We start from the raw sequence: 13,637 nt of genomic DNA, 5'->3' as shown, positions 1-13,637 counted from the left end.
TCAGAACGTGAGCTGCCTTCTATGTAGTCGTCTGGGCCATCCTTTTTTATCCAGCCTTCTGGTTTGGCTGTGATACATTTCCACATTTGTATAAAAGCATCTTTCAAACTCAAATCCTGTACAGAGAAAGATTAAAGCATTTATTTTCACTTTATTTACAAGTCCTAACAAAAAGATGTAACAACCTTCTTACTGGCAGTCCCAGGAGAGGCACCAAGTAGAACAGAAGTGTTGGCCCTACAATATCTACTAGCCAGGCCGGCCCAGGGTAGAGCCAGTTTGCCCACTCACCAATGCAGGGGGCTTGCTGCTACAGCCTTTGCTCTCTTGCTAATATGATGCATCTGTTTGCTTTTCTAAGGATTTAGGTTATATTATCTTTCAAATAAAATCACTAAATACACTAAAAAAAAAACTCCTCTTCCTGGCTGGGCGCAAGGGCTCATGCCTGTAATCCCAGCACTATGGGAGGCCGTGGTCGGTGGATTGCTTGGGCTCAGGAGTTCGAGAGCAGCCTGTGCAACACGGCAAAACCCCATGTCTACAAAAAATAAAGGTGGTGCATGCCAGTAGTCCCAGCTACTCAAGAGGCTGAGGTGGGAGGATCACCTGAACCCGGGAGGTCAAGGCTGCAGTCAGCCATGACAGCAGGCAACAGAGCAAGACCCTATCTCAAAAAAACAAACCAAAAAAAAATCTCCTCTTCTAGAGATTTGTAGCTTGCACTTGTATTTGAGATATGTTAACATAGATTGTGAAAAATGAAAAATTTGGTGAGATCTCTAATTTAAAACTCTTCCAAAACACTGTAATTATTGTAATAATAAAAACACTGGAAGTGCTTTAAGGCAGGGGTAGTCCAAATGTTCTGATTTTTCTTGAAAGCCTCCTAACAACTCTAACGACTTTTCCCACAGCCTCTTCGATGCTGTATACTCCTTGATCAAAAATAAAATCCACAGATTGCCAGTTATTGACCCTATCAGTGGGAATGCACTTTATATACTCACCCACAAAAGAATCCTCAAGTTCCTCCAGCTTTTTGTAAGTTGTTTTTAGCGTTTCTAAAGACATAATTGCATTTACTTATTAAATAATGTACTTCAAGTAAATTGGCTCCTGTTACCCTCAATAGAAGAAATTGTTAGTTTTGAGATCTCCCTTTCTAAACTTCAGTTTCTCAACTTACTACTATCTGAATTGTACTTTCTTAAAGTTGATTCCAATTTAAAAGCAATGTCCTTTTAGTGCAAGTATCAAAATAACTTTAAAAACAAAACTCGGCATTCTCTCATTAAATTAAAACATTTATCACCAACATAGGGGAAAGAAGGCAATCTGCAAGTCAGTCTAATTAAGGACTGTTGTACAAGATAAATTGAACTAATATCTAGAGTAAAAATTGCTTTATGTTGCTTTTATTGGTGTCACAGTTTTAGAAACATGTTCCAAAAAAAAAATACTGTCCTCAAGATTATCTTATTATAAACTGCAGCAGTGATAGAAAAACCCAAAACAAATAAAATTTTGACACAAGAATACCATGTTGGCCCAAATAAGGCCTGTATTACCTGCAGGGTTTCTCAGCTACTTGAAATGAGCTGCCTCCATAGTCATCCAGAACTTTGAGCGTGTTTGGTTGGAAATATTAAAAGAGACTCAGGAAGAACAGAGAGTTTATAAGAGGGTTTTTTATGTTTTCCTTTTAATTACATGTATGGAATTTGAGGTTATAAGTAATCAGTCAGATAGAACCAGTAGAAGGTCTTAGGGGTTCTGAAGAGGTAATTTGAAGAGTTGTTTTTTAAAGAATGTAACAGATATTAAAAATGTACTTCAAATTAGCTTTCCCATTTTCCTCCCCATGGCTTCACCTAAGGACCTAAAGTAGCGTTCCGGTGCAGCGTGAAGGAGCGAAGCTCCTGCCCTGGAGGCAGCTGGAGGGCCCCTTTTGCTTACAGAAGCACAGAGGGCTTAGTGATTGAGAGAAATACCTTGTCAATCAACCCAGTCTTATATTTTAATCATTTACATATATAAATAACTTTTATTTAACCATGCTATGCTAAGAAATAAGGTAGGGAAGAATAATTTACGAAAAACTAAAGTTTGAAGTTTAATAAAGGCAATCATCTAGGAATAAAGGATTAGGGATGCATCCACATTATCATACTGTACATCTGGGAATGCAGCCGCTTTAGTAGTTGAAGTTTCATAGGAACAGAGGGAGCATGGAGTGGGAAGGATGTATTCAGGGCCCCCATGTGCCAGGCCTGCAGCTCACTTAATCCTTGGAGTCATTTTTAAATAATATTAATCATGAGAGCTGATTACTGTATGTCCAGCACTGTTCTAAGTACTTTACATAATCTCATCCTTGCTGCTACCCTAGCAGGTAGGTATTTTTATTAATCCTATTTTATAGGGATGCAGCTAAGAGAGGTTAAGTAGCTTTGCCAAGGTTGCGTGGCTGGGGAGCGGTAGAGCCAGCATCCCTGTCGAGCGTTCCTCACTCCTGACGCTTTCCTCCATGCAGGGGCCGTGGGAGGGAGGCGTTTGCACACCTTGCATCCACAGGACACCTGGCTTGGAAACCTGCCCCAAGTTACGTGGATATTGAGTGGTAGATTTCAAACCCGGGAGTCTCTCCGACTCCCAAGCCCAAACTATTTCTGCTAGTGTGCTGTTGCACAAGAGGGAGTCAAAGCATGAGCTCATTCTTTCGCAGAGCTGCTTTAGATTTTTATCTTCTATAGAAAGGAGAGGAAGTTGCCCCTGCCCAGCACTGCCTCATATTTGGGCCAATATGGTAATTAGAATCATGCTGCCAGAATATTCAGCTAACTAAAGGTTTCCAGATAAAAATAGAGAACTTAAAGAAATTTCAGAGCCTGTTTTTTACTGAATTATGAGATCATTTTCTGAGAAAAAAAAAAAAAAAAGGAGCATTTCCCTTCAAGACATTTGAAAATTAGCCTAAGCATATAGTATGCAACAGGGAATTAGCTATATTGAGATGGACTAGATGACCTAATAGGTCTTTCTTTTTTTTCTCTAAATTTCTAGGAGTCTCATGATTTGAATGTTGATGAACTCTTTGACTTGAACATTTTGTTTCTTCTAATTGTTCATCTTTTCCTGATAATTATAAGGTACACCAGGAGGATGGAATCAACTATACCCTTTATAAAAGGTGGATTTTTGAAACCGTAGACCTTATTTTGTTATACTCAAACATGACCCTAGACTTTTCTCTCCTGCCATATCCCTCCTCCTTTAAAACAGCCCCGGAAAAGAAAAGTTAATTTTTAAAGATTCTTTTAATTCTGTTCAGCTGGCTGCTTTGTTCCTAGTAGACAAAAATTGGAGCTCTCCAAGGAGAATTCAGGATGTAGAGGCGGGTGGCGTGAGGACTAGCTTAGCAGTGGCTCAGACAGCTGCTGTCAAATGCTTTGGGTTTGGAAATGTGTGGGTTCTTAATAAATATTACTTAATCCTGACAGCAGGACCAGAAATTTAACATGAACAATTAAGAATAAAGGATTCAATTCTTGGTGGCTTACAGGTCTTAATATCCCAAATAGACCTGTTCCTCCCTGGTTCTATGCACGTTTTTAGTGAGTGAAGGGGAGATGAAAAAATGTTACAGTGTTAATGCTTTGCAAGAGTTTGTGATTGGTTAAATATAAGCATAGACATACAGACTGGTTCAAACAAAAGATATAGTTCTTTGTAATTTCTCATGTGAATTCAGGCATCCAGGTAGACTGTTAGAAAAAACGAACTTTAATTTGTTGAACATACTTTTTCATTCACATCTGGACATTTGAACATGAAAAGGGTGTGTTCTGGGTCTAGAACATTTGCGCTTATCTTCCTGTTTAGATGTCTGATATGCCAAAGCCTGCCTTCATGAAGCAGAACCTGGATGAGCTTGGAATAGGAACGTACCACAACATTGCCTTCATACATCCAGACACTCCCATCATTAAAGCCTTGAACATATTTGTGGAAAGACGAATATCAGCTCTGCCTGTTGTGGATGAGTCAGGTTTGTGTGTTTGGTGCTGACAGTCAGACAGAAATAATTGTTTATCTCAGGGTGCAATTATTGTGAGATGACCTGGCACAGGAGATACGTGGGGAAAATGAAAACTTGGATATGGTGAATAAATTCAGCACCAAAGGGCACAAAGGGTCATACAAATGTTTAATTGGTTTATTTTCATATGTCCATTAAAATATGATTTTATATCTAAGTTTCCATTTAAAAATAGACAAGGTTATTAGCGTTTAACTTTTAGTAATTATGTCATTAAAACTGATTTTAAATGAGTTTCTTTTTTAAGACATTTTTCTAACATGTATTTTTCATTTTTAGGAAAAGTTGTAGATATTTATTCCAAATTTGATGTAATTGTAAGTATTTTAATTTTGTTCGATCTGTCACCTAGAATGCATTTTAAACATTCATGTAATATGTTTTTATGTGTTTCTCTTGTTTTTTAATTTAATAATTTCTAACCTTTTGGGGTGTGAGGATATTATCAGAATTTTATAGACCTTCTATAGTAATTGTACTTTTAATATGCATTGGTTTAGCAATTAGTTATACATTAGCAACATTTTATAATTCCTCGTCTTTACAATACATGAATATTTTATGCACTGCCACAGCATGTGTATGTATTTTCAATGTTCTTGTTTCCCAGGAGGAGGCCTGATTTATTCGCCTCTAGGCGTATGTGTAGTGCACACGTGGACTCATGGCTCCTTTGTCGGGCACATCCCATTGCTTACTGATGGGAGCCACTGTTCTAAAGAAAAGGGGACTGACACTTTATAGCCGCAAATGTGCACGCCATTTTTTGCCACAATGCTGACCCCGCATTGAACATTCTTTTGTAGCTGTCTCAAACCCTTTGCTTCACACTATTCTGTTATGTTAAACATAATAGTCACCGAGAAATATGCTGATGGGCATTTTGGTTGAGTGGGACCCACTAAAATGAATGAGAGCCCCATGCAGCCGTTTGGATCCATGGGGCTCATCAAGCCTGTTCTTCCTCCACGGTTGCTTGATCCCCCTGGGCCCTCCAAATTCTTCCCAGCAGAAACCTTGTTTCCCAGGGAGCTCGTTGAGAAGGTCCATTGCTGCAGCACTCACCACGCTTTACAGGTGTCAGCCCACCTTGCCAGAGATTTTATCCATGCATGGTAGAGAGCATTAGAGGGTAAAAACGGGGGGCAATCTTTGGCAGGATATGCTATCAAAGTTTAACAATGTTGCTTCATAAGGAAGGTAGACCTCGTAACATGATTATCTTTAATTGTGATTGTTACGTTGATGAAATAACAGTACCAATGGTATGTTGTAAGCCAGAACGAACGTCTGATGTATGCAGGTACTAAATTCAGATAAGCATTAAAGTTTTTAGAAATCAGGCTGTCTTAAGCTCACTAATTTTGGTCATTGAAGTGAACTGAAATGAAAGGATATAATTTATTCTCTTGCTTCATTACAGAATCTTGCTGCTGAGAAAACATACAATAACCTAGATATCACAGTGACCCAGGCCCTTCAGCACCGTTCACAGTATTTTGAAGGTGTTGTAAAGTGCAATAAGCTGGAAATACTGGAGACCATTGTGGACAGAATAGTGAGAGCTGAGGTGAGACGGCTTTCCCAGTCCTGCTCCCCCGAAGGCCACTGCAACAAGTCCCCAGTAGTGAATGGTGCCTCCGGAAGCCTGACTCTCAGGAAGGGCCCAGCGAGGGAGCCTCCAAGTTCAGTCGGATGGGATTCTCTCCTGTCCCAGAACCTGGCACACTATTGGCACATAGGCAATCTCTAAAGATTTGTTGAATTGAATTGAAAAGTCATGATATCATAGCTAAATCAAATAAACTGGTAAGATACATTCATAGTTTAAACTATATATGTTTGACAGCCTGGACAACATAAGAAGACCTTGTCTCTACTAAAAATAAAAATAAATTAGCCGGGCATGGTGGCTTGGACCTGTAGTCATAGCTAATAGAGAAGCTGAGGAAGGAGGATCACTTGAATCCAAGAGCTTGAGATTTCAGCGAGCTGTGGTGGTGCCACTGCACTCCAGTCTTGGCAACAGAGCCAGACCCTGTCTCTAAATAGATCTGTGTATCTATATCTATAGATACATTTTGTTTTGAGAAAACAAAAGTTGTCCCGGAAGCTTTAAGTTCCATTTGAGTATTTATGAATTCAAAATCTAAAGTGCAAAATGTACATTTTAACAAAGTGAATGATAAATCAATAAAACTTTTTTCTCTCTTCCCACCAGTATCTCTTTTTCCTCAATTAGATAAATAGCAAATAATGTAGTAACTCCCAGGTTCCTGCACCTCAGCAGTCCGATTTCCTTAGACTTTAATGCTTATAGGATTTTAAAATATACTTTGTGTAACACCCTAAATAAAAGACTCCGTCTAAAAAAAAATTCCTTCACAAGATGACTCCTCACAGAAGGACCAAAAAAATAAGTTTTTAGCTTTAATGTAGCTAGGAGAAGGGTGTACAGTATCAGTGATGATTCCATTTATTTATATGACATAAATAGAGCACTAACTTTTAGGTACCTCCAACAAGGGACATACATAAGTTTGACTCAGCAGCAGATGACAAGAAAATATTTGGGAAGTCATTTCAGTCTGAAAGAACTACTTGATTCTCTGGGCGAGATGGTTTCCCTTGAGAGATTCTCTGAGTGAGATGGTTTCCCTTCAGAGTTCAAGAGATAACTGTTTAATATCCACTATTGAATGTAACCAATAAAATGTGTTCAGTGTAGAAGACAAATGTGAACTATCATTTTAATGTGTGATTATAGTTAGCAAATAATTGTGCTATGTTATATCACAGGATTACTGATGAACCTAAAAGCTTTTTTAGAGAAATGTTTAAAAGAAATTTATGTTGACTGCCATATGAAAGATGACCAAGACATTATTATTATTATTTACCTAAAGCAAGCTATGACAGAAACATCACCAACATAGTATTATTTGAGACAAAATATAAAAACTGGATTTCCCCCTCTTCCTATCTCCTTTCTATGTCCCTGTTTTCTACCGGGGTATCGCTGTTCAATACAGAGAGGGTCTCCCAGGGCACAGCTGGCACAGAGCTGCCTTGGCCCAAGTTCTGAAGCCCCTTTTTTTTTTTTTTTGAGATGAAGTCTCACTCTGTTGCCCAGGCTGGAGTACAATGGTGCAATCTTGGCTCACTGCAACCTCCACCTCCCAGGTTCAAGCGATTCTCCTGCCTCAGCCTCCTGAGTAGCTGGGATTACAGGCATGCACTACCACGCCCGGCTAATTTTTGTATGTTGGTCAAGCTGGTCTCGAGCACCTGATCTTGTGATCTGCTCACCTCAGCCTCCCAAAGTTCTGGGATTGACTGGCGTGAGCCACCACGGCCGGCCCGAGTTCCAAAGTCTTTTTTTTTTTTTTTTTTTTTAAGACACAGTCTCACTCTGTTGCCCAAGCTGGAGTGCAATGGCATGATCTCAGCTCACTGCAACCTCCACCCCCCAGGTTCAAGCAATTCTCCTGCCTTAACCTCCTGAGTAGCTGGGATTGCAGGCATGCACCACCATGCCCGGCTAATTTTTTTGTATTTTTAGTAGAGACTGGGTTTCGCCATGTTTGGCTGCTCTTGAACACCTGATCTTGTGATCCACCCACCTCAGCCTCCCAAAGTGCTGTGATTACAGGCATGAGCTACCGCGCCCAGCCGTTCTGAAGTTTTTAAGAGAATAGCGACACTGCTCCCTTCCTGCAGATGAAATGCCTGTTACAGAAACACCACAAAACACTCTGCAGTCACTCATTAGAGATTTCAGAGTAGAGAACTAGAGATGAACGCAATCTATCCCACTTCATTATAGCTCATTTATCCTCTTGAATGCGATTCTTAACATATGAACTTCACAGAGAAAAGACACTGCAGAAAATAAAACCCTTGTAAGAGCCACGACCCTGTTTCTTCATTTCCGTCATCATCTGGACTTCCTTCCCATGTATTAATAAGACAAGTACCTGATAGTTATTAGAAACTGACATACAGCTTTTAGAAATTAAAACTGTTAAGTTTAAGAGCATGTTATAGCTACGTTGTGCTTCGTGTTTTGAGGTGTATCTTTTCTATATTAATATTTTGAAAATTGAAAACTCAGCAGGGCATAGCTAGCTCTTTTTTCTTAAAAGTAATCAAGCAAATCTGCTTGAATTAGAGACAAATCAGTATCATTAGAGACAGTAGATAGATAGTTTTCCCCTCTTTCCTTCTCCGGCCTGTGTCCCTGTTTTCCACCAGGGCTGTGACTCTTCAGTACGCAGTGGGTCTTCCAGGTAATCAGACAGTAATACATTGAATGTTAGAGCCCAGGGTCGTCGTTTGGGTCTGTCTGCTGCTACTTTCCCTCATTTATTCATTTATGGGATGTGTGTGTGTGTGTGTGTGTGTGTGTGTGTGTGTGTGTTGCTTTTTTCTTTTTTTGAGACAGGGTTTCACTCTGTCACCCAGGCTGGAGTGCAGTGGTGTGATCTTGGCCCACTGCGCCCTCCACTTCCTGGGCTCAAGCAATCCTCCCACCTCAGCCTCCCAAGTAACTGGGACCACAGGTGTGCACCAGCAGACCCAGCTGCTGTCTCATTTTTTTAAAGATGATGTCTCACTATATTCCCCAGGCTGGAGGGATGTGTTTATCGTATAAAAACATGACATGATATTTTTTCCTAATGTCCATTTTAAACCTTTTTTAAATGTTAATTTTCACGTGTCCTGCTTTTCTCTTGGCAGGTCCATCGGCTGGTGGTGGTAAATGAAGCAGATAGTATCGTGGGTATTATTTCCCTGTCGGATATTCTGCAAGCCCTGATCCTCACACCAGCAGGTAAAATGCTGGTTTCTGACTTTGCCATTGGCATCTAGGAAGGGTGGGGGGCAGAACAGGAAGTGCAGCATTTAAACCATCATTTCTCCACCACCCACCTACAGATCAAGGCTTTGACTATATTACTTTGTAAACCGTTTTCGTTTTCTTTTCAGTTGAGAAGTTTAAGTGTTCTGCGTGAGTGAGGAAAGTGTATAGAATGTATTCTAAGTTAAGAGCATCCTATCAAGGTCCAGTGGCCCCTAAATGACTTGGGAGTCATTGCCATGTTCATCATAACCTTTTCCACTGAAAAGACCTCTTCAGTTGTGCTTTGTGGGAGAACTAGTGAAACATAAGAAACATAGAGGGAATGTCATTGGCTTCTACTGATACCTTCATCTTTCCTTAAAGAGAAAAAATAAAATAAAAACCTTGTATTTTTTAGTAGATAAAACAGAATACTTACACAAACTTTTATTCATTAATATTGCACAGAAATTATATTCACTTTCAAGTAGAGTGTGGTTAAACTCATTTTCTGACAGATTGACTTTGAGCAAGCCCCCAGGGTCGCAGACAGCGAGGAGCAGAGAGAGGAGGAGAGGGCTTTGGACAAGAGGAGCTGGCCGTCCTCTCATTTCACACACTCAGTAGTAAGAGGTGGGCTTCAGAGTTCTTAAAACCCCAGCCCTCCCTTCCCTCTTCCTCCTCTTCCCATCCCTGCGCCTCCCCAGCCCAGTCAAATATGAACAACCCAGCCTTTGTCAGGGCCACATCGACCCAATGTGGGAGCAAACAGCATGCCCTTTGAACTCTAAGAATCAAATATTAAATGGTGTGTGTACTACAGTATTGATTTCTCTTTAGTTCAGAAATTTCAGCTAAGACTAGTTTCTACAGTCTGTAACCCAAAAATACCTACCCTAAAGGAATCTTCACCACCTGCAACAAACATGTCTCATTCGCTAAATGAGAACACCAAGAGAAATTCCAGTATGGCAGTGATTTTTCAGAGGTGGTCCTCAGGCCAGGCATCATCACCGCCACCTGGAATTTATTAGGAAATGTCCACGTTGGGGCCCCGCCCCGAATCCACTGAATCAGAAACTCTAGAAATGGGGCCTGGTGCAGTCACTTGCAAACTTCAAGTGTTTGAAAGACCTGAATCTCACAATAGTCTTTATAATCATGAAATATTAAGAACTAAACGCATGTCAACGTCATAAAACTGGAAATAATCCAAATATCTTTGAAAAGAAGAATGGATAAATTGTGTCACATTCATTCGATGGAATACGACACAGCATTGAAAACGAACAGTGCAGCTGTGGAGGAATCTCACAGGCAACACTGAAGAGAGGGAACCCGACTCACCCAGACCATCGTATTAAATTCATGTAAATTTCCAAGCTGGCGTAACTGCACAGCACATTCGTGCTCACTAGAAAAAGTCCTCTTTGGGCAGATTTATCCCCACAGGTATTATAGCTTAGCACCTTCAGAAAAAGCCCATTTCCAGCCCTGGACCAAGGGACACAGTCTGCCCAGCAGGGTCAGGCTGAATGTCAGCTCTTGGCTGTCTCTTTGGACATTACAAAAAGAGTAAACAAGTCAAGTGATTCATCCTCTCTGTTTCTTGAGATCTCAAACCATAAGAATGAGACGGTTGTACTGGATGAGTTCAAATTTCCATCCAGATTTGGTATTTCAAAAATTCTAAGTCATTGCAATGCCCCTCCCATCCGTGCTGGCTCAGGGAGGAATCTATTTCCAGCTGGAATTTGGAATGTATGTTACCATAGAAATTGTGCCGTGAAGATGGGGGTAGCTGGATTGGAATTCCTTATGATGCAGCGTATACAACACGATTCGTTGAGGAAAATATTCCACATTACTAATAACTGGATTGCACGTGAACTTTTGGAGTGGGACGCCTGCATCTGATCAACAGTCGCTGACGTGCTTCCGTGTGCGGCGGACAGCCGACTACAAGCAGTGAACGAGGAGGCCCCCACTGTGAGGCCAAGTCCCAGCCGTCCCACCCGAGCACTGTCTGAACGTAAGCAAGTCAGTTCACCTCCTTCAGCCTCAATTTCTTCAGTGGAGAAGGAGTGGGCTGATACAGGCCAGTCTCCCTCCTAGGATGCTATGAGAAAAGCTGAAAGCCGTGCATGAAAGCCATGTGTGTGCGATGAGGCGCGGTGCCCAGGACCAGCACTGTTAGGTGGTTGTCCGTGGAATAGTCAGTAAGAGGCAGTTTGATGAAGCGTCTGCTGTTACTTGATTGAAAGGTACTAGGGTGACTCTCTTCACTAGGCAATGGCCACCGTTCCCCATAGGGATACTGGTTCAACACAATAACATTTTCTCTTTTTCAGAAAGTTTTTAGCAATAGTTCATTGTCAAACTTAGACTGCCTGAATGAACCTGTGTGTGCGTGCATCCGGTGCGTGGGCAGTCTGATGCTAGGAGCTACAATATTTTAGCCACATATTCTAATAGATTGCCAATGTCTTTCAGGGGTCTAGCATCTGGTGAAAAAATAGGAGAGAAACTCCTGTGATGAGAAAAATAGTAGCTCTCCTGCCAATCCACTGTGGAATGTCCTAGCCAGATACTTGTTAGGTGCCATTATCCTTAGGAATACCATAAAGCTTTTATTTTATTTTATTTTATTTTATTTATTTTATTTTATTTCATTTCATTTATTTTTTTACTTTGAGACGGAGTTTCACTCGTCACCCAGGCTGGAGTGCAATGGTGTGGTCTCGGCTCACTGCAACCTCTGCCTCCAGATTCAAGCAATTCTCCTGCCTCAGCCTCTCAAGTAGCTGGGATTACAGGTGCCCACCACTACGCCTAGCTAATTTTTGTCTTTTTAGTAGAGACAGGGTTTCACCATGTTGGCCAGACTGGTCTTGAACTCCTGACCTCAGGTGATCCGCCTGCCTTGGCCTCCCAAAGTGCTGGGATTATAGGTGTGAGCCACCGCGCCTGGCCTAAGCTTTTTTAAACACATATTTTTAAGTGTGCACAACTGAAATACTTCACACCTTCACTAAAACATACCTACATATTTCTTAGTAAATTTTTTTAGGAGTGGAACTCTTTTTTTTCCAAATTAAATCTAACATATTTAGAATGACAAGATGTTACATGGATCCAAGCTGCAGGAACGATTGGGTGGGAGATGGGAGCTTGGGCCACCTGCTCCTTCCCACGTTGCCCTCCTCCGAAGCCTCTGGATCATCCTCCTAAGGCACTGCCAGGCACAGGTAGAAACCCCTGGGGGAGAGAACCCTGCTGTTACCATGAGCTTTGAAACTTTCGTCTTCCATCCACTGACAGGTGCCAAACAAAAGGAGACGGAAACAGAGTGACCGCCGTGAATGTAGACGCCCTAGGAGGAGAACTTGAACAAAGTTTCTGGGTCACGTTTTGCCTCATGAACACTGGCTGCAAGTGGTTAAGAATGTATATCAGGGTTTAATGATGGGTATTTCTTCCAGTGATGTTGGAATTAAGCTTAAAAAAGAAAGATTTTATGTGCTTGAAGATTCAGGCTTGCATTAAAAGACTGTTTTCAGACCTTTGTCTGACGGATTTTAAATGCTGTATGTCATTAAAGTGCACTGTGTCCTGAAGTTTTCATTATTTTTCATTTCAAAGAGTTCACTGGTATGGAACAGGTGATGCGACATAAGGTGAGTGCACGGCATGTTCAGATCACAGTGCCTTATGTCCGAATACAGCAATATGTCACCTCCGCAGCCGGGGCGCACGCGTGCGAAGCCACACCGAGCTTGAATGTGGAAGTCTTTGAACCTTTTACCAAATCAGTTTGTTTTCATTAGATTTGTCAAAAAGTTGTCATTTGAATATAACGAATGACTTTAAAACTGTAATGACACTTTTACACGTGTTTCGTTCCGGGCTACCGTGTCAACAAGGCTGCTTTACAACAGCTTTATTTAGTTTTACTTTCATGCCATTTTTTTACACATCTTTTGGTGGGGTAAACTTCACCACACCCATGAATAAACTCTCAGTTATTTTGAAATGGCAAATTTCTCATTATTTAAGTTTGGATCTGGAAAGGACATGACTTCTGAAACAGCCGCTGCTGGGTTTTCAAAGCTGAGGTCTCAAACGTGTAGGAGACGTTGCCGTCAGGCGGGAGCCAAGTGCCGGGAAGATGTCTATTTTTTTTCTTGTGTATTAAAATGTAAAATCATGATGTTTGTATGACTGCCGATGCGATTGTGTTTGTAAATTTTATTGTGGCATATACAGTATTGTCATACAGTTGAAGAGAAACAATGTTTCCTAATGTAAGTGCTCTGAAAATGTTGACACTGTATATATATATATGAGGATAGTTTGGGTTTTTTTTGTTTTTGGGTTTTTTTTTTCAGATTGAAAAATTAAAATAAATCCTACTATCTACCATTTTGTTAAAGAAGTTATTTAAAATGCCTTGTATTTCAGCACCTATCAATTAAAATTCTACGTGCAGTTTTCCACTTAGCTATTTCTCCCCAAATAAAGAAGTACGTGAATTTCATCTCTTTTCCGTTATCAGGAAAAAGAGTCAGGGTTTAATTCGTAAACTATCTGTCTCCACTGTTAAGTGTGAATATATTATTATTTTATTTTATTTTATTTTATTTTTTTGAGACAGAGTCTTGCCCTGTTGCCCAGGCTGGAGTGCAGTGGCAC

At 40.7% G+C, this 13,637-nt stretch overlaps 1 protein-coding gene across 13 annotated transcripts in view; it reads left to right on the top strand.

The window, feature by feature from the left end:
* The window catches only part of PRKAG2 (protein kinase AMP-activated non-catalytic subunit gamma 2), a 326,330-nt gene extending 312,963 nt beyond the window's left edge, over positions 1–13,367 (top strand). For all 13 annotated transcript variants that reach the window (XM_077997756.1, XM_077997757.1, XM_015135316.3 and 10 more), the window contains 6 exons: positions 918–1,044; positions 3,886–4,051; positions 4,382–4,419; positions 5,526–5,672; positions 8,843–8,936; positions 12,267–13,367. In XM_077997756.1, coding sequence (XP_077853882.1) covers positions 918–1,044; positions 3,886–4,051; positions 4,382–4,419; positions 5,526–5,672; positions 8,843–8,936; positions 12,267–12,298 — 604 coding nt within the window. In that variant the 3' untranslated portion in view covers positions 12,299–13,367. The remainder of the gene's footprint in view (positions 1–917; positions 1,045–3,885; positions 4,052–4,381; positions 4,420–5,525; positions 5,673–8,842; positions 8,937–12,266) is intronic.
* Positions 13,368–13,637: the final 270 nt, after the last annotated feature.

This window comes from Macaca mulatta, chromosome 3 (genome assembly GCF_049350105.2).
Source record: "Macaca mulatta isolate MMU2019108-1 chromosome 3, T2T-MMU8v2.0, whole genome shotgun sequence".
Taxonomy (NCBI): domain Eukaryota; kingdom Metazoa; phylum Chordata; class Mammalia; order Primates; family Cercopithecidae; genus Macaca; species Macaca mulatta.
This window is presented reverse-complemented; position numbering and strand designations above follow the sequence as displayed.